General features: G+C 46.5%; 2 protein-coding genes across 2 annotated transcripts; one reads left to right on the top strand and one right to left on the bottom strand.

Annotated features, from left to right (window-relative positions):
* The first annotated feature begins 102 nt into the window (after positions 1-102).
* On the top strand, positions 103-15752 carry morn4 (MORN repeat containing 4). The gene is made up of 5 exons (XM_055647086.1): positions 103-1143; positions 5139-5213; positions 7172-7286; positions 9281-9390; positions 10543-15752. The coding sequence occupies exons 2-5, from the start codon at positions 5147-5149 to the stop codon at positions 10689-10691; spliced, it is 441 nt and encodes a 146-aa protein (XP_055503061.1). The 5' UTR covers positions 103-1143; positions 5139-5146; the 3' UTR covers positions 10692-15752.
* On the bottom strand, positions 15516-26936 carry hoga1 (4-hydroxy-2-oxoglutarate aldolase 1). Its single transcript, XM_055647084.1, has 7 exons — positions 26557-26936; positions 24543-24671; positions 22751-22878; positions 21328-21462; positions 18814-18910; positions 17472-17605; positions 15516-16646 (listed from the first exon to the last, which is right to left on the bottom strand). The coding sequence occupies exons 1-7, from the start codon at positions 26765-26767 to the stop codon at positions 16497-16499; spliced, it is 984 nt and encodes a 327-aa protein (XP_055503059.1). The 5' UTR covers positions 26768-26936; the 3' UTR covers positions 15516-16496.
* Positions 26937-27969: the final 1033 nt, after the last annotated feature.

The raw sequence follows: 27969 nt of genomic DNA, 5'->3' as shown, positions 1-27969 counted from the left end.
CCCCATCGCAGCTCACACTGCCACCCAGCTTTGTGTCATCCGCAAACTTGGAGAAGTTACATTTAATTCCCTCGTTTAAATGTGGGAAAATAAAGGAGATGATCGTTTAAAGGAGATGTGCGGGCTAAGTTCTTTTATACATGGAGTGGTGGGTGCTAGGAATGTGCTTCCAGGGAAAGTGATGGAGGCAGATACAATAGTGGTGTTTATGAGGCTTTTAGATAAGCATATATGCAAGTGTATATGCATGGAATGAAGTGATAAGGACCATGTACAGGCAGTGAAGATTAGTTTAACTTGGCATTGTGTTCAGCTCAGGCATTGTGGGCCAAAGGGCCTGTTCCTGTGTTGTACTGTTGTACGATAAGGATTGCCTAAGGCTTTCTGAAAACATATGCCATAGATCATATGGCATGAAAACAGACTCTTCGGCCCAACTTGCCTGTACTGACCAAGATGCCCTATCTAACCCTGTCCCATTTGGCCCATATTGCTCTAAAACTTTCCTGTGTTATATTCTACTTTGTCAACCGAACTTTAAATGAGTTAGACTGGAAGGATTTGTGTAAAATCCAGCAAAAACACCTCGATAAACTTCCTTTTATAAAATGTCAAAAAACCATTGAAGATTGTTTGATGCCACGCACAAATGTTCAGATTCAGATGCAAACTTTATTGTCATTGTGCAGTGTACAGTACAGAGACAACGAAATGCAGTTAGCATCTCCCTAGAAGAGTGACATAGAATATGAGCAATAAATAAATATATGGCATCTGAGGAGCATTTAAAAATACCCCCAAGTTGAACATTTACCTGCAAAGCCTGATTTTAAGAATATGAATCTGCCTCGATAGGGGACTGATTTCATCGTTTAATTTTGTATTTTCATTCTTTCTATTTATGTTTCAGTAAATGCTTTTGGCTTTGCCCCTCACAAAGATGGCGGGCTGCGGCTGCCTCCCGGTATCCAAGGCGGTTGTCAAGGGCAACGGAGCCGGCGAGCCAATGAAGGCGTGGCTTATGAGGCGGGGTGCGCTGCCTGGGAAGAGGACATGTCTGACTCAGGCAGGGCCTGGGAGCTGAGAATTCCTCGATTTAAGGCTGGCTCCTTAGAACACCCACAGGCTGAGCAGTGCATCAAGGTGAGTATGCACCTAGGAATAAAACCCAGGTACTCCGCTTCTGCATCTTGAAAATTTTATTGTCTACATTTAAAATGTCAGTGGAGGGGAGGGGAAAGGCCATGTATGGTGTGCTCACCTTGTCAGATCCAGCTGGGAAAAGACTGATGGGCTTATTAATCTTGTGCATGCATCTTTTTTTTAAAGGGCCTTGCTGCTCGGCTATTCTTTCCAATGAGATATTAAACCGGCGTGTCTGCCTGCCTTCAGACATACAACACAGAAACGGGCCCTTCGACCCGATTCGTCCATGCCGACCAAGATGCCTCATCTAAACTAGTCCCATTTCCCTGCCCCCTATTTCTCTCCCCGATGCCACACCTGGACGTACTTATCTCTCCCCTCCCATTCTGCCTATATTCCATCTGCCTATCAAAACGCCTGTGTACACCTATTGCCTGCCATGCTTTGTCTTATCCCTCATCTCTTCCAGCTTTCTTCCCCAACCCCCAACAATCAGTCTGAAGAAGGGTCCCATCGCTAAATGTCACCTATCCATGTTCTACAGGGATGCCACCTGACCTGCTGAATTAGTCCAGCACTTTGTCTTTTTTTGGAAACCAGCATCTGCATTTCCTTGTTTTTACCTCCTCTGGTAGTTTGTTCCATCTACCCATCACCCTCTTGAAAGAACGTGTTGCCCCTCGGGTTCCTATTAAATCTCTTCCCACTCGCGTTAAACCCATGTTCTCTGGTTCTTAATCCCCCACCATGGGTAAAAAAAACAGTGCATTTACCCAAACTATTACTTTCATGATTTTATACACCTCTATTAGATCACCCCCTCAGCCTCCTACACTTCAAAGCATAAAGCCCTAGCCTGCCCAATCCCTTCCTATAGCTCAGGCCCTTGAGCCCTGGCAAAATCATCGCAAATCTTACGATGTGTTTTGACTGCTAACTCTGTGGCGGCACAGTGGCGCTGCAGTAGAGTTGCTACCTCACAGCAGCAGAGACCCGGGTTCAATCCTGAAGTGCTGTCTGTATGGTCTCGCTGTGACTGCATGGGTTTTCTCCAGATGGTCTGATTTCCTCCCACATTCCAATGGCGTGCAGGTTTGAAGGTTACTTTGTTTCTGTTAATTGCCCCTAGTGTGTAGGATAGAGCAGGGGTATGGAGATTGCTGGTTAGCACGGACTTGGTGGGCTGAAGGGCCAATTTCTGTGCGCTATCTGGGAACTAAATTAGACTATTTTCTTTGATGTTTCAGGGCATTTGCTGTGGTAAGGGTGTGGCATTTTGTCCCAAGGACATAAGGTGCACCATGAGCAATTGTTTCTGTGCGCCTTTTACTCAGTGTTGCAGATAAAAGCTCCCTCGAGTGACTAATTGATGGAACTGCATTAGTTCATTTCATTTTATCTCCCAAATTCTATAATATTCAATAATGCCCAGTGAGGTTCTTGAACAGATCTAAATTCTTTATTTAAACCACGCACTATCGCTCCCCTGTCCCATTGTAGGATTTATTACCCTATCCCATTGGGACATCCATCGCTAACTGTGGCCTTGTTTGTGTCTTTATATTTTTGGTTCTTTTTCTTTTGGGGGCGGCACAGTGGCTCAGCGGTAGAGATGCTGCCTTGCAGTGCCAGAATCCAGGGTTCGATCCTGACTGCGGGTGCTGTCTGTAGGGACTTTGTACATTCTCCCTGTGACCACCTGGGGTTTCTGCTGTTTCTCTGGTTTCCTCCCACACTCCAAAGACGTAGAGGTTTGTAAGTTAATTGGCTTTGGTAAAATTGTAAAACTTGTTCCTAATGTGTAGGATAATCCTGGTGTACATACAGAGTGAACACTGGTCAGTGTGGACTCATTTGGCCGAAGGGCCTGTTTCAATGCTGTATATCTGTCTAAAGTTCTGCTTTGCGCAGCTGACTATTCATGTTGCCAATTTTCTGTATGTAACCTATCCTGGTCAGGTTGTAATCAAGAGTTTATATGAAAGCCCCACAGTGATACTTTGCGAATGTGTTAAAAAGAAACCTGGAACTCAACAAACCAGGTGTGGTGAAAGGACACAAAGAGCTGGAGTAACTCAGCAGGTCTATCTATTGAACTTGAGTTTGATGATTGTATTTATATATAGTATATCAGATCTGTTTGGTCAGCATGCAAAACAAAGCTCTTGACCGTACCTTGGTGCACATGATGATAATAATAAAGCAAAACATACTGATCTGCAATAATGTGGCACCAATATCACTGAACGACTCTTATCTTGGTGTCAGCTCAATAGTGTCTTGAATTATAAACTCCAATGATTCCACCGGGGCAAAAGTAACCAATGATCGAATGTGAAAGTGTAATAAGTTCATAAGTGATAGGAACAGAATTAGGCCATTCGGCCCATCAAGTCAACTTCGCCATTCAACCATGGCTGATCTATCTTTCCCTCGTAACCCCATTCCCCTGCCTTCTCCCGATAACCCCTGACACCCGTACTAATCAAGAATCTGTCAGTCTCTGCCTTAAAAATATTCCTAGACTTGGCCTACACAGCCATCTGTGGTAATGAATTTTACAGATTCATCACCCTCTTGACTAAAGAAATTCCTCCTCGTCTTCCTAACGGAAAGTCCTTTAATTCTGACCTCTGGTCCTAGATTCTCCCACTAGTGGAAACATCCACTCCAACAAGGAACTGCAGATGCTGATTAATGCCACAGATAGACACAAAGTGCTGGAGGAACTCAGCAGGTTAGGCAGCATCTCTGGTGAACATGGATAGGCGATGTTTCGGGTTGGTTTCCTTCTTCAGACCGATTGTAGGGGGGAGTGGGGGGTGAACTGGAAGCACGAAAAAGCCAGGACAATTCGTACCGGCAACAAATGATTTCAGATTGGGAAGATAGACACAAAAAGCTGGAGTAACTCAGCGGGGCAGGCTGCATCTCTGGAGAGAAGGAATGGGTGACATTTCGGGACGAGACCCTTCTTCAGACTGTTTAGGGATAAGGGAAACGATATATAGATGGTGATGTGGAGAGATAAAGAACAATGAATGAAAAATATGCAAAAAAGTAAAGATGATAAAGGAAACAGGCCATTGTTAGCTGTTTGTAGAGTTAAAATGAGAAGCTGGTGCGAATTGGGTGGGGGAGGGATAGAGAGAGAAGGAATGCCGGGCTCTCACCCAAAGATCTTTGCTCTCACCTGCAGTGAGAGAAATCAATATTCATACCACTGGGCTGTAAGCTGCCCAAGCGAAATATGAGATGCTGTTCCTCCAATTTGTGTTCAGCCTTACTCTGCCAAGAGGAGACAGAAAGGACTGTGCAGGAATGGGAAAGAGAATTAAAGTGTTCAGCAACCGGGAGATCAGGTTGGTTCACGCGGGCTGAGCAAAGGTGTTCCGCGAAGCAATTGCCCAGTCTGTGTTTGGTCTTGCTGATGTATAAGAGGTCGCATCTTGAAGAACGGATACAGTAGATGAGGTTGGAGGAGGTGCAAGCGAACCTCTGCTTATCCTTAAAGGACTGTGGAAATCTCAAGGTACGTCTACTTTGAAGAAGTTCTCCCTCTGAAAAAATCAGCATCTGCAGTTAACTTCTTACAGATTTTGTCTGCTTCACTGCAAAATCTCCTCAAGGTATGTCTACTTTGATGAAGGTCTCCTCCCTCCGAAGCTCCAGAGAGTCTGCCTGTCCCGCTGGGTTACTACAGCTTTTGGTTTAAATCAGCATCTGCAATTCCTTCTTACACACTTCAGGTAGGGAGGTTCCCAGACAGGCCAATTGTTGGCTAGGGACGGTGTGGAACTATGAAACTGTTAACTGACTTTTTGTGGAAAAAGGGGAGTGAGAGCAAGCGGTGTTTTTTCGAAGAGTGTTTATAGAAGTTACCTAAAATTAGATAAATCAATGTTTATACCACTGGGTTTTAAGCTCCCAGATCAAATGCAAAACTTGGGCTCAGCTACTCACTGGAACAACTGTGGTGTGCTTTCATTTAGATTGGAGCATGACGCTGATTAAAGGAAGCTTCACCTATTCCAGCGGTGAGGAGTATCATGGCGAGTGGAAGGAAGGTAAGTCATTCTCTCTACACTTTGTTCCTCTGTGGCCCGCAAAGAGTGTCTCAGGTGGCTTGTCTCATTCAATTGAACTACCTGGTCAATTTAGAGATACAGTGTGGAAACGGGCATTTCGCCCCACCGAGCCCACGCTGATCACCAGGTACACTAATTCTATCCTAACACTAGGGTGGCGCAGCAGTAAAGTTGCTGCCTCACAGCGCCGGAGAGCCAGTTTGATCCTGACTACATGTGCTGTCTGTGTGGAGTTTGTACGTTCTCCTTGCGACCACCTGGATTTTCTCGGGTTGCTCTAGTTTCCTCACACGCTCCGAAGACGTACAAGTTTGTAAATTAATCGGCTTTGGTTACATATTGACCCTATTGTTTAGGATAATGTTAGTGTAGTTGGTGACTGCTGGTCAGTGTGAACTCGGTGGGACGTGGGGCCTGTTTCCACACTGTATCTCTAAAGTCTAAGGACAATTCATAAGTGCCAGTTACCCAGGTTTGATCTGATCTTGGCGGCTATATTCGTGAAGTTTGCCCATTCTCCCTGTAACCATGTGGATTTCCTTTGGGAACTCCTGTTTCCTCCCACATCTCAAAGGTGTGTGGCTTTGTAGATTGATTTTCCCTTCTGTAAATTATCTCTCGTGTGCAGGGAGTGGATGAGAAAATGGGATCCCATCATCTCAGTCTGAGAGTCATACAGCATGGAAACAGGCCCTTCGGCCCAACATGCCAATACCGACCATGATGCCCATTCTACACTAGTCTCACCTGCCTGCGTTTGGACCATATCCTTCTAAACTTTTCCTATCCATGTAGCTGCCAAAATGTCTTTTAAATGTTGTCATCTCTCCCTGTTCCAGTAATCAATAGCTCTTCCACAAGGCTATTCAAAAGTTTGCCCACTCAGGCATGCCAGTTATTGCATCAACTAGTATTACATAACATCTATTGTACTTTGCACTCTCGAGTTCCAGTTCCGGTTCCTATCGCATCCCATCGGTGACTCAGCAGTTACACTCTCCCTGCTGAGTCAGAACACAAAGTCCCATTCCAGACGGATGAGCACAAAATCTAGACTCGCTCTCCAAGTGCAGCACCCACGTGAACATTAGACTCAGCAAGCATGGAGGCACAGAGATACAGTGCAGAAACAGGCCTACCAAGCCCCCTGACCACTAACCATTCTTTAAAGTTTCGTTTTGTTTAGAGATACAGCGCGGAAACAGGCCCTTTGGCCCACCGAGTCCACGCCGACCAGTGATCCCCGCACATTATCTATCCACCCCACCCATCCATTCACCGCCCACCCACACCAATCTGACACTAACCCAATTGTTTTATTATCTCCACCTTCTCAACTTAATTTAGTTTAGAGATACAGCATGGAAAAGGCCCTTCGGCCCATCGAGTTCATACTGATCACCCGTTCACACCAGTTCTATGATATCTCACTTTGTCATCAACTCCTTACACACTATGGGTAATTTACAGAGGGCAGTTCACCTCCAAAGCTGCATATCTTTGGGATGTAGGAGGAAACCTTGATTAGTAAGGGTGCCAATGGTTGTGGGGAGAAGGCAGGAGAAGGGGGTTGAGAGGGAAAAATAAATCAACCATGATCGAATGGCGGAGCAGACTTGACAGGCCAAATGGCCTAATTCTGCTCCTATGCCTTGTTATCTTATGAAACCAGAGCACAGGGAGAATGTGCAAACTCTGCATGCCTTTGGCGTGTGGGAGGATATCTACGCAGTTGCAGGGAGAACTGCATGCAGACAGCAGCTGAGGTCAGGATTGAACCTGGGTCTCTGGCGCTGTGAGACATTGACTACTAGTTACGCCGCTGTGCAGGAAGTTCCTATGTTGTTACAGATGTCCCGCACAGTGATTCACAGCCTGGCATACTTACAGTGAAATCATCCTCGCTGTGATTTTTATTTTTCTCTCCACTGCTCCAGGTCGGCGACAGGGGATCGGACAGCTGAGGTTTGCAGATGGCAGCAGCTACGTGGGTCAGTTTGAAAATGGACTGTTCAGTGGCCGCGGGACATTGGCCTTCTCGGACGGCTCGAGGTAAGTCCACTTACTGCCAATCCTGCTCCCTCGCGCACTTGATTGCTGATCTCTAGTAGAAACAAAACAACACTGCACCTCAGTACATATGACACCAAACTGAACGCTTAAGGGCCTGTCCCACGAGCATGCGACTGCATGCGGCAAGCGCGACCAAACCGGAAGCGGGGGCCGCGCGGAGGTCGAGTGATCCCCGTACGGGTTGATGTGAAGTTTGAGCGAAGTCCGCGGGAAGTTTGCGCTAGGCGTACGCCATCAAGACGCTGCGTACGGCGTCGCGTACGGCGTCGAGGCGGTACGTACGCCCGTCGAGGCGGTGCGTACGCCCGTCGAGGCGGTGCGTGCGGCCTCAATGCGGCTGCGGGTAGGCAGGCCATTGCAGCGCGGAATTTTTGAACAGTGTCAGTTTTTCGGAGCCCCACGCGATGTGGGGACCAGCTCCGCACAACTCCATACGGCTCCGGTGATCGAAGTGGGACCGGCCTCGCGAGGCCGTATGGCTCAAGCGACCACGTTTGGTCCCGCTTGCAGTCGCATGCTCTTGGGACAGGCCCTTAAACCTTTCCTATCATGTACCTGTTTTAAAATGTTGTTGTTGTTGTAGCGAGCTCCTCTGGCAGCTCGTTTCATATACCCATCACCCTCTGAGTTGAAAAAATTGCCCCTCAGCTTCCTATTAAATCTTTACCCTCTCACAAACCTATGTCCTCTGGTTCTTGATTCCCCTGGGTGAAAGACTCTGTGCGTTCACCTTATCTATTCTACTCATGGTTTTATACACTGTTTCACCCCTTAGCCTCATGCACTTCAATGAATAATGTCCAAGCTTTCCCAACCTCTCCATATAGCTCCGGCACTTGAATCCTGGCAACACCCTCCATTTGTGCAAAGCATTCAGCTTGGTGCCTCTAACAGAAACAAAATTAGTGTCTTGCCTTTTATAATGCCTTTTCAAAACCAATGTAGTAGTTTCAGAAGCTTGGTTGCTGATGTACATCAATAGACACAGGAACTAACATAAATACCACAAGTTCCCTCATAGCAATGTGTCAATGTCTGCATGTGCGTGCGTGTGCCATCCGATGACGCGACTATTGTTGGAGTATAAACAGCAGCTTGGACCTTTTGCGTTAAATGGGTTTTCATAAGTCATAGGGACAGAATAATACCATTTGGCCCATCAAGTCTACTCCACCTTTGATTGATGGCTGATCTAACATTCCCTTTCAAGCCCTTTCTCCTGGCTTCTTCCCATAACCTTTGACACCCTTACTCATGGGCAGCACGGTGGTGCAGCAGGAGCGTTGCTGCCTTATAGCGCTTGCATTGCTGGAGACCCAGGTTCGATCCTGACTACGGGTGCTGTTTGCATGAAGTTTATACATTCTCCCCTTGACCGCGTGGGTTTTCTCCGTGATCTTCCGTTTCCTCCCACACTCCAAAGGCACACAGGTTTGTGCGTTAAAGGCGTGGTATGTGATAAATTGTTCCTAGTGTGTGCAGGTTAACGTGCGGGGATCACTGGTCGGTGTGCTCGGTTGGCCGAAGGGCCTATTTCTGCGCAGTATTTCTACACTAAACTAAATGAATCCAGTATCTGTCAATCTCCGCCCAAAGAATTGTCCTTCTGTGTGGTAATCTCTATGGATTGTATGATGGTTGGTGGGAGGGAAACAGATGAGCGGACAATGGCTAATTGAAGCAAAGCTGACCGTCCAACTATGTAGGAAAGAACTGCAGATGTTGGTTTTATTCGAAGGTAGACGCAAAATACTGGAGCAACTCAGTGGGTCAGGCAGCATCTCTGGAGAGAAGGAATGGGTGATGTTTTGGGTCGAGACTCTTCAGACTCAAACGTCTCACCCATTCTTACTCCCTAGAGGTGCTGCCTGACCCGCTGAGTTGCTCCAGCATTTTGTGTCTTCCTTTTGACCGTCCAACTGCTTTCCTCCACCTTGCACACCACAACTGTTATGGCCTCCATCTGCCTTCAGGTACGAGGGGGAGTTTGTCCAGGGGAAGTTTCAAGGAGTCGGAGTCTTCACTCGATGTGACGGGATGAAGTTTGAAGGAGAGTTCAAAAATGGACGCGTGGAAGGATATGGTAAGGAGTGATCTACCCGCAGGATCCTGGGTACATTAAAAAAAAAATTCACTGGGAGTCAAACTAGCCTCACTTGTCTAAACCTGTCGAAGAATATGATCTCCCACCCCAAACTGGCTTCTGACTTGGTGCTGACACAAACCCATCCAATTCTGCCTGTTGCCATTTGAGCTTATTTTTTGTTAATTTTTGTGGTATATTGTGATTTAACAATTAAACTTTCTTCCAAAATGGTAGTGTTGTCTTTTGACCTTGGGGGAGAAGAATGGGAGGTAATAAACTTGGTTTGATAGTTGGAGTAACTCAATGGATCAGGCAGCATCCCGGGAGAACATGGATAGGTGAAATTTCTGGAAGTTTGAAGAAGGGCCGTGACCTAAAGCATCACATATCCATGTTCTCCAGAGATGCTGCCTGACCCACTCAGTTACAGGCACTTTTTGCCTTTTTTTTTGTAAATCAGCATCTGCAGTTCCTTGCCTTAAATTTAGGTTTAATAGAAGTTGTGCAAAAGAAAAATATTCAACCCACCCTCAACGCTCAGCTAGAAATGGATTTGGAAGGAGTGAGACTTCATGTTGGTTGGGCTTTGTCTCAATGTGTTTCCTGGTGACCCCTTCAAACCAAGACCCTGGCAGACGGGATTGTACTGATTGGTGGGGCAAGCTTGAAGGGCTAATTTCTTAAGTTCTTATCACCTTGGGACCTTGAGAACCAGAAAGAGAATGAACTGATGGAGTTTAGAATAATGGTGCAAGTTAATTTCTTTCATCTCTAGCAAAACTCGTGATGAAAGAAATAACATTGAGGGTAGAGGTTTGGCTTACTAACACGAAAATAAGTAAATGAGAATAATATAGAAACAAGGAACTGCAGATACTGATTTAATATAAATAGTCACAAGGTAACTCAGCGGGACAGGCAGCATCCATGGAGAACATGGGTAGGTGACATTTCAGGTTGAGTCCCTTCTTCAGACTGAAACGTCACCCATTCTTTCAGTCCCGAAACGTCACCCATTCCTTCTTTCCAGAGATGCTGCCTGTCCCTGAGTTACTCCAGCACTTTGTGTCCTTCTTTCCCCATTGTTATACCTTAATCCTTGTAGCTGTGTGTCAGTGGACTTAAGTCGGGTGTTGTTCTTTCTCCCAGGGCTGCTGATGTTTCCTGATGGGTCTCACGGTCACCCCAGAAATGAGGGCATCTTTGAGAACAACAGGCTGTCTAAGAGGGAGAAGTGTCAAGCTGTGATTCAGAGAGCGCAGGCAAGTGCGAAAACCGCACGGGGCCTCTCCCTTTAACTGCTTCCCCACATGAAACATCCATCTTTTATGCTTGCCGTGTCTGTGCAAGAAACCAGCAAGGCTGGGTTTGAGCTGTGAATTGTTGATTTCAATCTTGTGGTGATGCTGTGCTATTTATTTCCCCCCCCCACCCCCGTTCCTCATTCTCTGTCAGTCCTACCAACTCTGGTTGGAATTGTGCAGGTAGCTGAAGACTGCCCGCAGCTGGACACATGTAGGACAGTCTTTGCATTTGATAGGCTCACTAATCTTGAGGTGCAAAATTAAGACCTCACCTTCACTTGGAGATGCTGATACAGCATGGAAACGGGCCTTATGGCCCACCAAGCCCATACCAACTCATTCACACTAGTTCTATGTTATCCCACTTTTGCATCCACGCCCTACGTGCTGGGGGAATTTACAGAGGCCACAGACCCATATGCCTTGGGATGTAGGAGGAAGCCGGAGAAAACCCACGTAGTCAAAGGGGGAACGTGTAAACTCCACACAGATAGCACTGGTGCGCCACTGTGCTGCCCTCTGAACTGGCGATGTTCAAACCTTGCATGGCAACACACCTGACCTGATCCTTGGAGATAGTGATCAGGCATTGGGGAGTGGTTACTGACCACTGGATTCTTGGCCTTTGACCTGCTCTTAAATACATACTAAACTTTGTGGGAGAATGTCCATAAGTCATAGGAGCAGAATGAGCCCATTCGGCCGATCGAGTCAACTCTGCCATTTAATCATGACTTATCTATTTTTCCTTCTCAACCCCATTCTTCTCCCTGCAACCTTTGACACCCTCATTAAACAAGAACCTCCACTTTAAAAATACCCAATGACTTGGCCTCCACCGCTGTCTGCGGCAATGAATTCCAGATTCACCACCCTCCGGCTAAAGAAATTCTTCCTCGTCTCCTTTTCTAAAGGGATGTCCTGTACTTTTAGAAAGGAGATGAGGAAAGAGGGGTCTCCCCAGATTCTTTCTGCCAACTTGCAGAACGCAATACCTCTTTTGTTGAGTGGCCCACTCTATCAAGACCTTGCAGTATTTTCTACACCTCAACATGATGCTATTCTCGACCTGCACTGACCCAGTAAATGATTGGTGCTTGCAGCTTAGTGTTTTTATTTAAGATTTATCCATTGAACAGCTGCACTAGTGCAGATCTTTCCAGTGTGTGGTTTCTCAAGTACCAAACCAGATAACCCTCGCAATAAAGAATGTAGAACAAAGTCCTGGGCTTGGTAGGAAGGAATGTCTCGGAGTTGCCAACAACCAAATGTATCTTGTCCAATCTCACTCATTAATCTCTCCTTCTGAGGTCCTTCGACCGCGTTGGCATACAGGACATTTGGCCCATTGCGTTTTTGACCTTCCTATCCAGTTAGTCTGACGAAGGGTCCCGACCAGAAACCTCATCTGTCCATCTTCTCCAGAGATGCTGCCTGACCAGCTGAGCTACAGCACTTTGTATCTTTTGTCCATTTGTGTGTAAGTTGCTTTCCTAGATTAACACAACATATAACAGCACAGAAACAAGCCCTTCGGCCCACGACATGTGCTGAACAGATAGCATTGCCTTTATTTCTCATGTTCAACCCTCCCACCCCACCGCTCCATTATTGAATTGTTATTCTTGAAGTCCAATGCACCCAGTCCATTCCCTCCCCTCCTTATCTGTCCCACTCTGAAACCTCTGGTGGGAAGTGGGTGCGGATTGCAATCACACCCCTCCTGACATTATGACTCCATCACAGATCAGTTTCTCTCCACATTGTTACCTTCCTGGAGCCGGAGCAACCCGCCTGCCACCCCTCCTCAATGTGATGTGTGTCGGATCATGTTGCCTCGTGGGTCAATTGTTTCACCGGTTATCATGTATTATCTCAGCGTTGGAACGCTTGCCAAGAACCAAATGAGTGTTTGGCACGACTTGCCGAAATTGGTTGAGAGTTCGACCCAGCACAGTGTAAAATCAAAGGTTAGCCTTGCAGTGATCCAGTGTTCCGTGCGACTATGCTTTTTATTTTTGTTGCAGTATTTGAGCAGTCCCATGAGGCTGCTGGCTTTAGAGCAAAGCTGAGAAGTATTTCCATTAAAACATGCAGTATTGACAAACCAGAATCTCACTGCGAGTTTACCTAGAAGCCAGTAAGACACTGAGATCGCATTTCCCTCCCCTCCCATCCCGAGAAGCGAGTTGTTACTTTATTCTCCAAGGAGTAGACTTGATGGGCCGAATGGTGTCATTCTGCTCCTATCACTTATGACCTTATGACCCGGTGTGAATTCATCCACCACAGGAGACATCGCCTTAAATATGAGTATGAACAGTCAGTGGCGTTACTTTTTTCTTTTGAAAATGGCACCAAAATATGGTGCCGGGTGCAAGAGTATCTGTGTACTGCATACGTGACAATAAAGAACCATTGATTAATCCTGCACTACCATTAACTCTTCCCTCTCCAGGCCATTCACACTCCCACGTTCCATGTTTAAGATCATGCACAAAGGGCGGGTCTAGGTTAAATTCGGGCCAGTCCGGGTAAGGTTCCTGAAGCCACCTGATTGATTTTCACTACAACTTTGTAGCTTCCATTGCAGGGGCTTTTGTTATCAGGTTGAATCATTTGTAGTTAAATTCAGCAGCTCTTGTGGTGGGATTCAAACTTGCCGCCAGACCTGTAGTTCAAGCCTCTGGGTGCGAGTTTACCAGATAACTTGTCAATACTATCAGAAAAATACCTCTTCTGTACCATACGATCAAAAAAAGACACACAGTGCTGGAGTGACTCAGTAGGTGAGGCAGCATTTCTGAGGCATATGGATTTCGGGTCAGGACCCTTCTTCAGACTGATCGTGGTGAGCGGTGGGGGGATGGGGGGGGGGGGCAAAGAAAGCCCCCCCCCCCCAAATCAGTCTGAAGAAGGGTCCAAAGCCAAAATATAACCCATCCACGTTTCCCACAGATGCTGCCTGACCTGCTGACTAACTCCAGCATTTTGGTTTGGAAACCAGCATCCTCAGTTCCTTGTTTCTCCTAAACCATATGATCAGTCTGGGAGTGGGTGTGATTTGGGGGAAGGGGAAGATTTTGGTGGTAGCATAATTTTAAAAGGGAGTCTGATGCCTTAACTGCGGGAATACCAATTGATGTGGGGTGTGTGATAATGAGAGACAATTGGGAAAGCATCTTCTGTGGAATGTAAACCAGTCAGTGGCAGCTTTTTGAAGCGGGCTTCTTTTAATTGTGAATTTTATAAAGTCTGAAATTGGCAAAGTGCTTAATTTCAAGTAACGTTTTGCTGCTGCTGTTTATTGTGCCTTTTTGTTTTTTGCCTTTGGATGCAGTGAAGTGTAAAACCTGTGGCTGAATGTGTTAGAATAGGAACATTTCTCCCAATCTGTTTGAATGTGAACGCAGTGTAGATGAGGTGGAATAGGACATTTCGGATTTTGGGTTCCGTAAATTCTACACTGGGATTTCTTCACCTCTTCTCTGGGTGTGTTGTTTGTTTATTAGCAGAAATTTATAGGTGTGTTTGATCAAAAGCTCCTCCTATCATTGTAACATGGGGCTATCTAAATGGTGGAAGATACCTTCATGGTAGTTCTATGAATGATCTATTAATGTAATGAAAAATATCGCCAGTGGGTGGTAATTCAGATCACCATCTGAATCTTACTGGCAGAATGAGACTTGAATTCTGTCCATACATTTGCTGTATGTCTTTCTATTCCTGTTGGCAGATCGGTAGTATTTGATCTGTGCCCTGTACTGAACTGCTGGCCTCAGTTAGTCCAGTCTTGGGGGTTCTGAGATTGCTTTCCGTACTTTGTAATAGATAGTTTTTAACCCCTTTGCCATTATCCATGTTTCCTTTCTATACCAGATTTACCTGTGACTCTCTCACCATGTTCCAATAGAGCACAAAGTGCTGGAGTAACCCAGTGGGTCAAGCAGCATCTCTGAAGGACACTGATAGGTGACGTTCCAGGTCAGGACCCTTGTTCCTCAAGACAGAGGATATCAAAAGTGGAAGGGCCCTGAACCAAAACATCACCTATCCATGTCCTCCAGAGATGCTGCCTGACCTGCTGAGTTACTCCAGCACTTTGTGTTTTGCGCAAGTTACCAACATTTCCTGTCTCTTGTGTCACCGCACTCCACTAACCTGAATTCAATTTTCTTTCCATTTTCATTGGGTGTGTATGTGTCTCTGGCTCGTGTCTGCCTTTGTGTATGTGTCTATCCGTCTGTGTTTCATGTCTGCCTCTGTCTGTGTGTGTGTGTGTGTCTGCCTCTATCTGTCTGTGTGTGTGTGTGTCTCTTGTGTCTGCCTCTGTCTGTGTGTGTGTGTGTGTGTGTCTGCCTCTATCTGTCTGTGTGTGTCTCTCGTGTCTGCCTCTATCTGTCTGTGTGTGTGTGTGTCTCTCGTGTCTGCCTGTGTGTGTGTGTGTGTGTATCTCTGTCTTCACTCATTCTTTCATTTTTTCTCACACACCTTCTTGCTCTCTCCATTTTCATTCATTTCTGCACAACTCATTTAATTTGGGTATCTTGGCCTTTCTTCACCTTGTCCTTCTCTGAGTTGGGGGAACCCCAAAGGTATAATTGTGCTGCTGCTGCAATCTATAACAGCTACACTAACCTGGTTGATTTATAATTTTTAGCCATTGTTCTAAAAGGGCTGGATTCCTTTTAATGTTTGCAAGTGCTGCTTTCGTCCCGTGTTCCAGCGTGATGTGAAGCAGGCAGGGAAACTCATTAACCATGACTACCAAACTCAATCGAGCTAATACAGAATGTCGGTCAAGGTGAAACATGGTGCTTTCCAATTACTTGACTATTTATTTTTACGCCTTCAGTATCTGTGAAGAATCGTGTATTTTCTTGCACACTTAACGAATAAGGGACAATAATCTCCTGGAATTGTATTAATGTCACATTCTTACATGGGCTGCCTTTTTATTAAAGTCTTATTTTTCAAGTGCGATTAAATATTTGTTGTGATTACAAACTGGTTTGTTCAAATAATGCAATAAATGTGGGCTCTATAAATGACTTTTCTATCTTTTTGCCATTCTTTTCTGTGTAGAATCTCTATCCTTCAGTGGGTCAGAGGTGCTGATATAAATTGTTTACAATGGGATGAATATACTAAAGGAATTATCACAGAACTTGCTCCCTTATTCTTGCCAATGGGTTTGGAACAGAATAAGGCTCCCTGTACACCTCCTCCATTTAACGTGTTTGAGCCTTCAGGAATTCTTGCAAGTAAGTGTAACATTGCCATTTTTAGTTTAGAGATTCAGCGTGGCTCAGTGTCCCACACTGACCTGTGATCACCCTGCACCCTAGCACCATCCTACACACTAGGGACAATTTATAAATTTTACCAAAGTCAATTAAGCTACAAACCTGCACGTCTGTACAGTGCGGGAAGAAACCGGAGCACACGTAGAAAACCCACACGGGAGAACGTGCAAACTCCATACAGACAGCACCCGTGGTCAGGATGGAACGTGAGGTGCTGTGAGGCAGCAACTCTGCGACTGTGCCGCCATAAATGTTCCTGCGCTGTACGGTTTTATTTTGATGCTGGAATTAATATGCAATTAAACTAACTGCAGTGTGTTAATTCTCCACTTTGCAGACAAAGTCGAATGTTGGTAGGAGCAATGGTTTAGGGAGTTGAGAGGAGATGAAGTGCACTTGATTAAGGAATTAGTAGATTGATGTTTTCAAGTAAAGTGGAAGCATAATTCTTTCTGAATCCCAAGATTGCAGAGAGTGCCGGTGGGCAAGGTTACAGCCAGCCGTTGGATGTGAAGTCATTCCGTAACTCCCCCCTCTCTGCTTCTGTTAGGGGTAAGAGCGGAGTACGGCAGGAGCCTCCGTAATATCCAAACCATTCCATCGCTTCCTTCAGGGCTGCGATACCAAACTTGCGTGTAATCTGAGGGAAATAATGTCTATTAGATCACGTCCTAGACGCGGGTGATGAAATGTAAACCAAAGTTGCTGGATTTATGTTTGAGTCTGAAGAACGGTTTCAACCCAAAACATCACCTATTCCTCTTTTCCCCAGAGATGCTGCCTGACCCACTGAGTTACTCCAACATTTTGTGTCTATCTTCGGATATATATTTGATGTCTTTTGTTGATTTTTACTTTAATATAGAAATACCGCAAGAAAACGGGCCCTTTGGGTGGCACAGCGGTAGAGTTGCTGCTGTACACCACCAGAGATGCAGATTCAATCCTGACTATATCTGTATGGTTTGTTTGTACGTTCTCCCTGTGTCTGCGTGAGTTTCCTCTAGATTCCTCCCACACTCCAAAGAAGTACAGGTTTGTAGATTTATTGTCTTTGGTAAAATTGTAAATTGTTCCCAGTGTGTAGGATAGTGCTAGAGTATGGGGTGATCGCTGGTGAGCGTCGTCTCTGTGTTATCTCAGTAGCTCCAAAAGACTCCACACCGACCATCGATCACCCGTTCACACTAGTTCTACATTATCCCACTCTTGTGTCCACTGCCAACACACTGGGAACAATTTACAGAGGGCCAATTAACCTACAAACCTGCGCATCTTTGGGATGTGGGAGGAAGCCAGAGCACCCGGAAGAGACACACGCAGTCACAGGGAGAACGTGCAAACTCCACACAGAAAGCACCTGAGGTCTGGATCGCACCTGGGTCTCGAGCTGTGAGGCAGCAGATGCTCCACCGTGCCGTGAATGTGGCCGAACACTGGAATAGATGGTCTGAGCTGTACTAACCGCTGCGTTTGGCTCGATCAGCCTGTACTGAAGTTCCTGAGCGTCCTTCCACTGTCCAGTCAGGCAAAGCTTCTCCAGATTGCACAGCGGCTGTCCGAGAACATTAGCCAAAGCGCACACCCCACCCACAGCACCTGTGAAGATAAAAAATCAACTAAGACGGCTGGAAAATCAGTGATGGAGTAAAAGATACAGCAGAGAAAAACAGGCCCTTCAGCTCACGTTGACCATCGATCACCTATTCACACTTGTTCTATGTTATCCCACTTCCGCATCTACTCCCTGCACACTAGGGGCAATTTACAGAAGGTCAAATAAGCTGGGAATCCGCATATCTTTTGGATGTGGGAGGAAACCGTAACGCCCGGAGGAAACCCATGCGGTCAAAGGGAGAATGTGCAAACTCCACACAGACAGCACCTGAGGTCAGTAGCGAACCCGGGTTTCTAGCGCTGTGAGGCAGCAAATCTACCGCTGCACCATCTACTGTAAATGGAGAGTAAATTACACAACTACACTGGTCCTAGGTTTCTTACATATTTAATTACTTTTGAAATACATGGGATTTTGACTTTAGAGATAGAGTGGAAACAGGCTCTTCGGCTCTCCAAGTCTGCACCGACCAGCAATCATCCCGTACACTAGTTCTATCCTACACGCTAGGGACAATTTACAGAAGCCAATTAACCAACAAACCTGGACGTCTTTGGAGCCTGAGAGCAAACCAGAGCACCCAGAGAAAACGCACGCGGTCACAGGGAGAACCTACGAACTCCGTACAGGCAGCACCCGTAAGGATTTGAGTATAGGAGCAGGGAGGTTCTACTGCAGTTGTCCAGGGTCTTGGTGAGACCACACCTGGAGCATTGCGTACAGTTTTGGTCTCCTAATCTGAGAAAAGACATTCTTGCCATAGAGGGAGTGCAGAGAAGGCAGTGCAGAGAAGACAGATTCCTGGGATGTCAGGACTTTCATATGAAGAAAGACTGGATAGACTTGGCTTCTACTCGCTAGAATTTAGAAGACTGTGGGGTGATCTTATAGAAACTTACAAAATTCTTAAGGGGTTGGACAGGCTAGATGCAGGAAGATTGTTCCCGATGTTGGGGAAATCCAGAATAAGGGGTCACAGTTTAAGGATAAGGGGGAAATCTTTTAGGACCGAGATGAGACCTAATTTCTATTTCTATGTTTCTATAATCAAGATCAAACCCGGGTTTCTGACGCTGTAAGGCAGCAACTCTACAGCTGCGCCACCCTTAATTTGTGGACAGGTTCTCACATAAAACAAATTATAGCAGCATATGTTTTTTTGCTCTGATCTACCCATTCTCCTACTCACCTATTGAGTAAGCAGCAAGGAGATATCCAGCAGATCCTGCAAGCAACTGGAAATCCTGCTCCCGAGTTTTGTGGACAATCAGTGCCATTCTTGTAACCTTGAGGAAAGGGGAAGAGTTTACAGGTGGACGGGAACAAAGGAGATGACGGAGATGTGGTGGACTTTGCCTGGTCCTTCACAGATACTGACCTGCCCGCCATCGAAGGGAGCTACAGGAACCATAGAGTCATACAGTGTGGAAACATGCCCAACTAGCCCACTCCAACCAACATGCCCCATCTACAATAGTCCCACCAGCCTGCGTTTGTCCCATATCCTTCTAAACCTATCCTATCCATGTCTAAATGTTTTTAAATGTCGTAATAGTACCTGCAAAAAAAGAAAAAAAGAAAAAAGGTTGCCCCTCATGTTAAATCCTGCCCCTCCCTCACCTTATGCCCACGCCCCCTGGTTCTTGACTACAAAACACTGCCTCAAAAAGGCAGCCAATATCATCAAAGACTCACACCATCCCGGTCACGCTCTCATCTCGCTGCTACTATCAGGAAGAAGGTACAGGAGCCTGAAAACCGTGACTGCCAGCTTCCAGCTTCTTCCCAGCAATCTTCAGGCTCTTGAACACCGCACAAAACTAACCTCATGTATGATTTTCTATGGTTGCACAAAATATTTTTTTTTATTTGCACTAATATTGTGGTTATTAATTCATTGATTTTTTTTTAAATTTATTATCTATGTGTATTTTTTACTGGCCTGTTATGCTGCTGCAAGTAAGAATTTAATTGTTATAGATCACTGTGTGGAAACAGGCCAAGGGGCCCAACTTGCCCACATTAACCAACATGTGCCGTCTACACTAGTCCCGTCTGCTTGCATGTGGCACATATCCCTCTAAACCTTTCCTGTCCATGTACCTGTCTAAATGTTTCTTAAACGTTGTGATAGTACCTGCCACAACTACCTCCTCACCCAGCACCTTTTGTGTAAAAAAGGTACCCTTCATGTTCCTATTAAATCTCTCTCCCCCCTCACCTTAAACCTAGGTCCCCTGGTTCTTGATACTCCTCCTTTGAGCAAGGGACTGCGTTTATCCAATCTATTCCCCTCATGATGTTATACACCTCAATACGAGCACCCCTCATCCTCCTGCGCTCCAAGGAATAGAGTCCTCGTCCTTCTCAACCTCTCCCTATAGCTCAGGCCTTGAGTCCTGGCAACATCCTCTCAAAATAACTTGATTCTTGAGCTGCCAGCCACACAGCGAGCTTCACTGCAGGTAGGGCATGGCTTAAAGAGCAGATCACACAGCAAACAACAGTCCACCAACCAGCAATCAGATGTCTCCAATTCGGCTTGTGAAGATGGACACAAAGTGCTGTAACTCAGTGAGTCCGCCAGCTGAGATATTGCCTGACCCATTGTGTTACTCCAGCACCTTGTGTCTATTTTTGGTATAAACCTCCATTTGTAGTTCTTTGTTTCCACCAGAAGGATCCCAACCCAAATGTCACCTTGTTTCTCCACTTCAGGTCGTGACCCCTCTACAATCGTCTTGCCATTGACGTCTTCACCTGCACCCAGATGCAGTGGAAAAGCTTTGTGGGTACAAAGAACTGCAGATGCTGGTTTACAAAAAAAAGGCATAAAGTGTTGAGGTAACTCAGCGGATCAGACAGCATCTGTGGAGAAAAGGAATAGGTGATGTTTTGAGTCGGAACCCTTCTTCATGACCTGAAGAAGGGTCTCAACTTGAAACATCACCTATTTCTTTTCTATAGAGATGCTGCCTGACCTGTTGAGTTACTCCAGCATTTTGTGTCTTTACTCTGGGAAAACATGGAGATGGGTTGGACCCTGCACGGGGGAATTGATGGTTCCCAACTCGTAACGTCACCTATCCACGTTTTCCACAGATGCCGCCTGATCCAGCATTTTTGTCTTTTTTTAGTGAAATGCTTGCGATCGTGACAAATCATGCCATACACGAGTGCAAAAGAGAGTATAAACAGAGTGTTTAAACAAATAGATAGAAATACAGGTGGGATCAAATACAGCATTACAAGTTTCACGCTGCCTCGGCAAGGCTACCAGCATAATCAAGGACTAATCTCACCCCGGTCACTCCCTCTTCTCCCCTCTCCCATCAAGCAAGAGATACAGAAGTGTTGAAATGCACACCTCCAGATTCACGGACAGTTTCTTCCCAGGCAACTGAAGCATCTGCCAACAACAAGACAGAGGTCCTGACCTCCCATCTACCTCATTGGAGATCCTCAGCTCTATCTCTACTTGGACGTTACCTTGCACTAAACGTTATTCCCTTTATCCTGTATCTGTACATTGTGGACTACTTGATATCATGTATAGTCTCTCTTGACTAGATGGCACACAACAAAAATGTTTTTTGCTGTACCTTCGTGCACGTGACAATAATAAGTAAACTGGGCTCAAGGGTTGGGCCAGGAGATAAGAGTCAATTCCTAGCTATAGGTGAGAGAGACAGTAGACACTCACGTCGTTGCCGCTGTCCTTCAGGCCGACAATGTTGGGGTGTTGTGCGAGAGTGACGATGGCATCCACTGGCAGCTCCAAAGCCGTGTTGCCTGGGACACTGTACAGGACGACCGGCACGGGCGAGGCATCCGCTACCTACATTTCAATGAACAAAAGCAACAGCCATTGAACTCAATTAACCGACAAAAACGCACCTCTTTGGGATGTGGGATGAAACCCACACGGTCACAGGGAAAACGTGCAAACTCCGCACATACAAACTCGGACAGCGCCCGAGGTCAGGATCGAACCTGGATCTCTCTGGTGTGCTGCACCACTGTGCTGCTCTGTGTAACCAGCGAGGGGTAGGAAGCCTCAAGAGCAGCAATGAACTGAGATACATCTCTGCCTGTACTGAGAGCCATGATCACATTGAGTTAGATAGAGCTCTAAGGGCTAGTGGAGTCAAGGGATATGGAGAGAAGGCAGGCACGGATTATTGATAGGGGACGATCAGCCATGATCACAGTGAATGGCGATGGTGGCTCGAAGAGCCGAATGGCCTCCTCCTGCACCTATTGTCTATTGAGAGTTCAGGTTCAGGAGCAGCTTCTTCCCTACAGCCATCAGGCTATTAAACACTACAACCTCCAAATAAGCTGCAAACTATATAGACTTAGGGCATTGGTTTTGTCTATTTGCACTATTATTGTTTGTTTTTATGTGTATGTATGTGTGTATAATATATTCACACACACACATATATCTACACACATATGCACATGTATTTTGTTTTTTATTATTATGTATTTATGTATTGTATCATTTATTAAATATATCCAATGAGTTTCACTGTCCTGATTAATTTTACTGTTTATATGCCTCATTGTCACCTTCCTCAGCCATCAATGAACCATTGTACAATTTTGTGATCATTGCCTGCTTCATCTGTCCTTTTCGCACCTTACATTCTCTTCGTACCCTTCCATATCCCCAGTTGACTCTCAGTCCAAAGAAGGGTCTCGAACTATTTTAAAACTATTACTATGTGTTGAATGTTGATGTGTGATTGTGCAGTGTGTCTGTGAAATGCGTGTGCTGGTTGATTGTGCAGTATGCGTGCTGCTATGTTTGTTGATTGTGTCCCTTTTTAAAAAGCTACTGTAATGCGCCTTTTTAAATTGCCCCTCGGGGACGAATAAAGTGCTTTGAAACTTGAAACTTGAACCGAAACGCCACCCATTCCTTCTCTCCAGAAATGCTGCATGTCCCGCTGAGTTAAGCCAGCATTTTGTATAAACCAGCATCAGCAGTTCCTTCCTGCGTCGTATATTATATTGTTTATAGAGTACTGTATTATTCTATTGCGCTGCTGCAAGAAAGAATATCATTGTTCTGCCTGGGACATGAGGCAGTAAAACACTGTTGGCTCTTGCGTGCTCACCCGTGTGTAGTGGTGGATGAAGGCAGCACTGTTCATGCGGCCCCTGTAGTAACATGGAGTGATGACCAACACCGCACTCGTGCCTGCATCCGCCATCCTCTGTGTCATCGTCACAGTGGCCTCCGTGGCTGTGGGGAAAGGAAGCAAGGTGGTTCCTCAGCTCGGGCAGAGAGCTCACAGTCTTCAACCAAGGCCAAGCGTTCTTTCTCAGAGAGCTGCTTAAAGAACCAGAAACAACTTGCTCAACCTAACAACTACCCCCCCCGAAGACAGATACAAAGTGCTGGAGTAACTCGACGAGTCAGGCAGCATCTCTGCAGAAAAAGGATGCGTGACGTTTCGGGTTGGGACACGTCTTCAGACCGAGTCCATGCTTCAAATTGAGTCATGTCCTGGCCTGAAATGTCTTCTCCAGAGATGCTGCCTGACCCACTGAGTTACTCCAGCACTTTGTGTCTCAGTATAAACCAGCATCTGCAATTCCTTTCTACACAACTTCCCCCCTCTCCTCCCCCATCACATATCTCACCCCCCAACCCCCAGCCTAGTCATCCTACTAATTCCACTGTTCACATTCTTGTGTCGCTGTCATTAGCACATCTTTCCCAGCCAACAATGGGCCATTATGGGCTCCACCCTCCCTGACGTCATCTGTTACGAGCTCCGTACTGTTCTGGCCTATCGTCCAGTCTGACCAAGGGTTCCGACCAGAATCGTCACCTATTCCTTTTCTCCCGAGATACCACCTGACCCGCTGAGTTACTCCGGCATTTTGTGTCTATCCACCAACTTTTACAGTTGTACAAAACGTTGGTGTGACCACATTTAAGGTACTTTCAATTTTGGTCACCGTGTTACCGGAAGAATATTGTCAAGCTGGAAAGGGTGCAGAGAAGATCTACAAGAATGTTGCTCGGCCTCGACAGCCTGAACTAAAGGGAGAGGTTGGGCTGGCTAGGACTTTATTCCTTGGAGCGCAGGAGGCTCAGGGATGATCTTATAGACACCTATAAAATCAGGAGGGGAATAGATAGGGTGAATGCAGAGTATTTTACCCAGAATAGGGGAATCAAGAACCAGAGGGCATTTGTGAGTGGGGAAAAAAAATGAAAGGAGCATGAGGGGCAACTCTTTTACACAGAGGGTGGTGGGTGTATGGAAAGTACTATCAGAGAAGGTAGTCGAGGTAGGTAATACGACAACATTTAAGAAACATTTGGACAGGTATGTACCTGAATAGGACAGGTTTAGAGGGATATGGGCCAAATGCAGGCAGGTGGGACTAGTGAAGATGGGGCATGTAGGTCGGCAAGTTGAGCCAAAGTTGAGGCAGAGGAGGCAGTTGAGGTAGTTGAGGCAGTTGAGGCAGGTATAACAACATTTAAGACATTTGGTCAGGTACAAGGGGAGGAAAGGTTTCGAGGGATATGGACAAATAGGAGTAGCTTGGATGGGGCATCTTGGTTGGCAGGGACGAGTTTGGCCTGTTTGCGAGTAGACTATGGACAGGAGGTGAGCACTCACACAGGGGGGGGGGGAAGAAGATAATACGTTATTGCTTTACCTCACAGTGCGCTGTGGTGGGTGTTTATGTTGATTTTTATGGAGTTGTGTGTCCTGTTGCTTTTTTGGTATCACTGTGTGGCAAATCAAATTCCTTGTATGTTTTTACATGCTTGGCGTATAAATGAATTACAGTTATTAGCTGGCCTGCCTCTATCAGACCCCTGGCCCAGGCAGGATCCTCCTCGGTTCACTTCCCCATTACTGTTCATCCACAGATTCTACTCACATTCACATCCCGATCCGGCCACCAGAAGCATCTCCTGAGGGAGCACCTGCCTCACCCTGCGGACAACCTCGACCCGCTCCTGGCCACTCAGGTAGACAAATTCCCCATTGGAGCCCTGCACAACCAGCCCTGCAGAGAGGGAGAGAGAGAGAGAGAGGACTCGCGTTCAGTTATGGGCTTGTCCCACTTAGGCTATTTTTAGGCGACTGCCGGTGACTGTCGTAGTCGTTGTAGGTCGTCATAAAAACGGCGACTGGACCTCCCTTCGATATAAAATTTGAAATAGAATCATTACTTTAACAACAACAAAAAAATCCAAAGTCAGCACCAGCGACAACCTCTGTCACTAGGTGACAACCTACGTTAACCTGGCGATAACGACGACAGCACCTAAGTCAGGAGAAGTCATGCTACGCTCATTGGCGTCAAACCTACTGTCTCCGACTGTCTCAGGAAAATGTTCATCATGTTGAAAATCCAGTGGCGACCAGAAAGACGCAACGAATCTTTGGGCGACTGAGGAGACTACTCATGACCATACAGGCGACACCCCGACGACCATGTGGCCACAGCCTAGTCGCCGGCAGTCACCCAAGTGGGACAAGCCCAACATGCCTTCCCGATGGTGAGATATGCCAGGGAACATCACATGTAAAGAAGCAGATGTGCAGTGCAGCCACTGTTGTCAATGTGGGAAGCAGAGATGCAGCTCAGTAACAGGCCATCCGAGTCCGAGCCAACCAGCGATCCCCACACAATAGCACTATTATACACACACTGGGGGAAATATTTTTTTTTACTAAAACCTGTAAACCCGCATTTCTGTGGAGTTTGGGAGGAAACCGAAGCACCCGGAGTAAACCTACACGGTCACAGGGAGAATGTACAAACTCCGTACAGCCTGCACCCATAGTCAGGGTCGAAGAACTACTGTGAACGGGTGATTGATGGTCGCCACTGATTTCTCCTCTAAACTAAATTAATCTTTAAGCTTCGTCAATCTCACCCGTCGAACCTGTACAAAGCACAGGTTAGATCATAGGTGGAGTGGAGTCCTGAGTTACAGTCTGAAGAAGGGTCTCGACCCGAAACGTCGCCCATTCCTTCTCTCCTGAGATGCTGCCTGTCCCGCTGAGTTACACCAGCATTTTGTGTCTATCCTGAGTTACACACACTGGACTTAAACGAACATCCCTTACATGGGAGCGAGTTTGGGAGACCGGCGAGATGGATGGAAATAGACTTGCTTGCTGCTGCAGTTCCTAATTCTTAAAGGGATATGTGTTGGAATGCGGGAGAATGGGATTAGCTTATATGGTGAATCTTGGTCGGCAGGGACAAGTTGGGCCGAAGGGCCTGTTTCCGTTCACTGTAACTACAAGAGATCTTTTTTTGTGTGGCGTGCACAGCCTAAAGTTGTTGGACAACTTGTTCTATTTGATCTTACGTTTGTGCAAGTCGAGTTGATTGCATTAGTCGAAACAGGGCGGACCACTTGAAGGTTGCAATCTTCCACCCCGCTACAGGAGATGTCAGGAAGGGAGGGTCGTCCAGTCCAAGGTGCGTGTAAACGTTTGCAGAGGGAGCAAAGCCAAGGACCTGACCAACAATTCATTAATGTGTAACAGGAGAACAGCGAGACATTAGGGGCGTGGCAGTCTCCTATTAGGCCGGGCACATTGGCTACAGCTCTATCCGCCTCCTCTGGATACAAGGGGTTATATTGTTGGGTCACGTTTAGATATACGGCACTTCAGCCCATCGAGTGCACTGACCAGCGATCACCCCGTACACTAGATATAGGATCTTTGACTAACACTATCCTACACGCTAGGGACAATTTTACCAAAGCCAATTAACCTACAAACATGCACGTCTTTGGGAGGAAACCGGAGCACCCGTAGAAAACCCACGCGGTCACGGGGAGAACATGCAAACTCGGTGCAGACAGCACCCAAGGTCAGGATCGAACCCGGGTCTCTGGCGCTGCGCCACTAAAATAAGTACACGTTACCTCTAAAGGGGATCTGGCTCCACTTGTGAACGTTGCTCTCCAGTTTCTGATAGTCCACCTCGCCCCCCGGGTTGAATGGGGTGCTTATAGGGGGGTAGATACCAGCCAGGTCCAGTCTGCAGCCAGAGCTGCTGGCCCTGCTCTCCCTCATGCCCGTCGCCGACACCCACCGCCCCAAACATCTCCATGGGGAAAGTTTCCTGCAGAACATCGTCCCAGACCCTCGTCTCTCTACACAACCTCGACTACCTTTGACTGCCCCAGAACCTCTCGCGAGTTGTTTATATTTCAGGAAAAAAAACGCGACCCATGCAGTATTTTTTTAAACATTCTTTAACCGCACACGTGCGCAAAGAAAAATAACTTTAAAGGTGTTTTTTAAAGTTTCGCGAATGAACTTTGCTTCGGACGGCTCAGCTGCGACGCCCGGTGGCCATAGGGGGTAGTACCGCTGGAGACTGGATTTAGTTTAGTTTATTCTCATTGCTACACGTTCATTTAATGTGGTGAGGGAGAATGAAACGGTGTTACACTTTATCAATTCAATTCAATTCAACTTTAATGTCATTGCACAAATACAAGTATGGGTACAACGAAATGCAGTTTAGCGTCAGTCCGTAGTAATAGTGCAATATAGAAATAAAAATACAGAATAAGCAAACAATGTGGACGGAGAGACTGGAGAAATCTATCGGCGGGACTCCGAGTTCAGCAATGTGATTGTGTTGTTATAGAAGCTTTTCCTCATCCTACTAGTACGAGACCTGAGGCTCCTGTACCGCCTCCCTGATGGGAGGAGGGCAAACAGTCCATGGTTGGGGTGAGAGGGGTCTTTGATGATCTTCCCAGCCCGTCTCAGACACCGTTTTCGGTGGAGGGCATCCATGGCAGGGAGCGGGGCACCGATGATGTACTGAGCTGTTTTCACCACCCGTTGTAGTGCCTTCCTGTCCGCTACGGTGCAACTGCTGTACCATACCGTGAAGCAGGTGGTCAGGATGCTTTCGATGGTACAGCGGTAAAAGTTGGTCAGGATCTGGGGGGACAGGTGAGCTTTCTTGAGCCGCCTCAGGAAGTAAAGGCGCTGCTGCGCCTTTTTGATCAGCTTGGAGGTGTTGAGGGACCAGGACAGATCCTCCGAGATGTGTACCCCGAGGAATTTGTAGTTGGAGACGCGCTCCACCTCAGTCCCGTTTATATGGATGGGGGTATGTCTGCCCCCTCTGGTCTTCCTGAAGTCAACAATAATTTCCTTTGTCTTCTTGGAGTTGAGGACTGAACACTACAGCACAGGAACAGGCCTTTCGGGTCACAATGTTCGCGTCGAACATGATACCAAGGCTAACTCATATCTGCCTGCACGTAATCCATTTCCCTGCATATCCACCTGCCTATCCAAATGTTTCTCAAATA

Source organism: Leucoraja erinacea, chromosome 15 (assembly GCF_028641065.1).
Source record: "Leucoraja erinacea ecotype New England chromosome 15, Leri_hhj_1, whole genome shotgun sequence".
In the NCBI taxonomy this organism is placed as follows: domain Eukaryota; kingdom Metazoa; phylum Chordata; class Chondrichthyes; order Rajiformes; family Rajidae; genus Leucoraja; species Leucoraja erinaceus.
This window is presented reverse-complemented; position numbering and strand designations above follow the sequence as displayed.

Coding starts and splice junctions, on each gene's coding strand:
- morn4 (XM_055647086.1), top strand. CDS start 5,147: ATGACGCTGATTAAAGGAAGCTTCACCTATTCCAGCGGTGAGGAGTAT. Junction 7,287..9,280: donor GCCTTCTCGGACGGCTCGAG/GTAAGTCCACTT, acceptor ATCTGCCTTCAG/GTACGAGGGGGAGTTTGTCC. Junction 9,391..10,542: donor TGGACGCGTGGAAGGATATG/GTAAGGAGTGAT, acceptor TCTTTCTCCCAG/GGCTGCTGATGTTTCCTGAT.
- hoga1 (XM_055647084.1), bottom strand. CDS start 26,767: ATGTTCTGCAGGAAACTTTCCCCATGGAGATGTTTGGGGCGGTGGGTG. Junction 18,911..21,327: donor TGAAGGACAGCGGCAACGAC/GTGAGTGTCTAC, acceptor CCTTTCCTCAAG/GTTACAAGAATGGCACTGAT. Junction 17,606..18,813: donor CCTTGCTGCTTACTCAATAG/GTGAGTAGGAGA, acceptor TTATCTTCACAG/GTGCTGTGGGTGGGGTGTGC.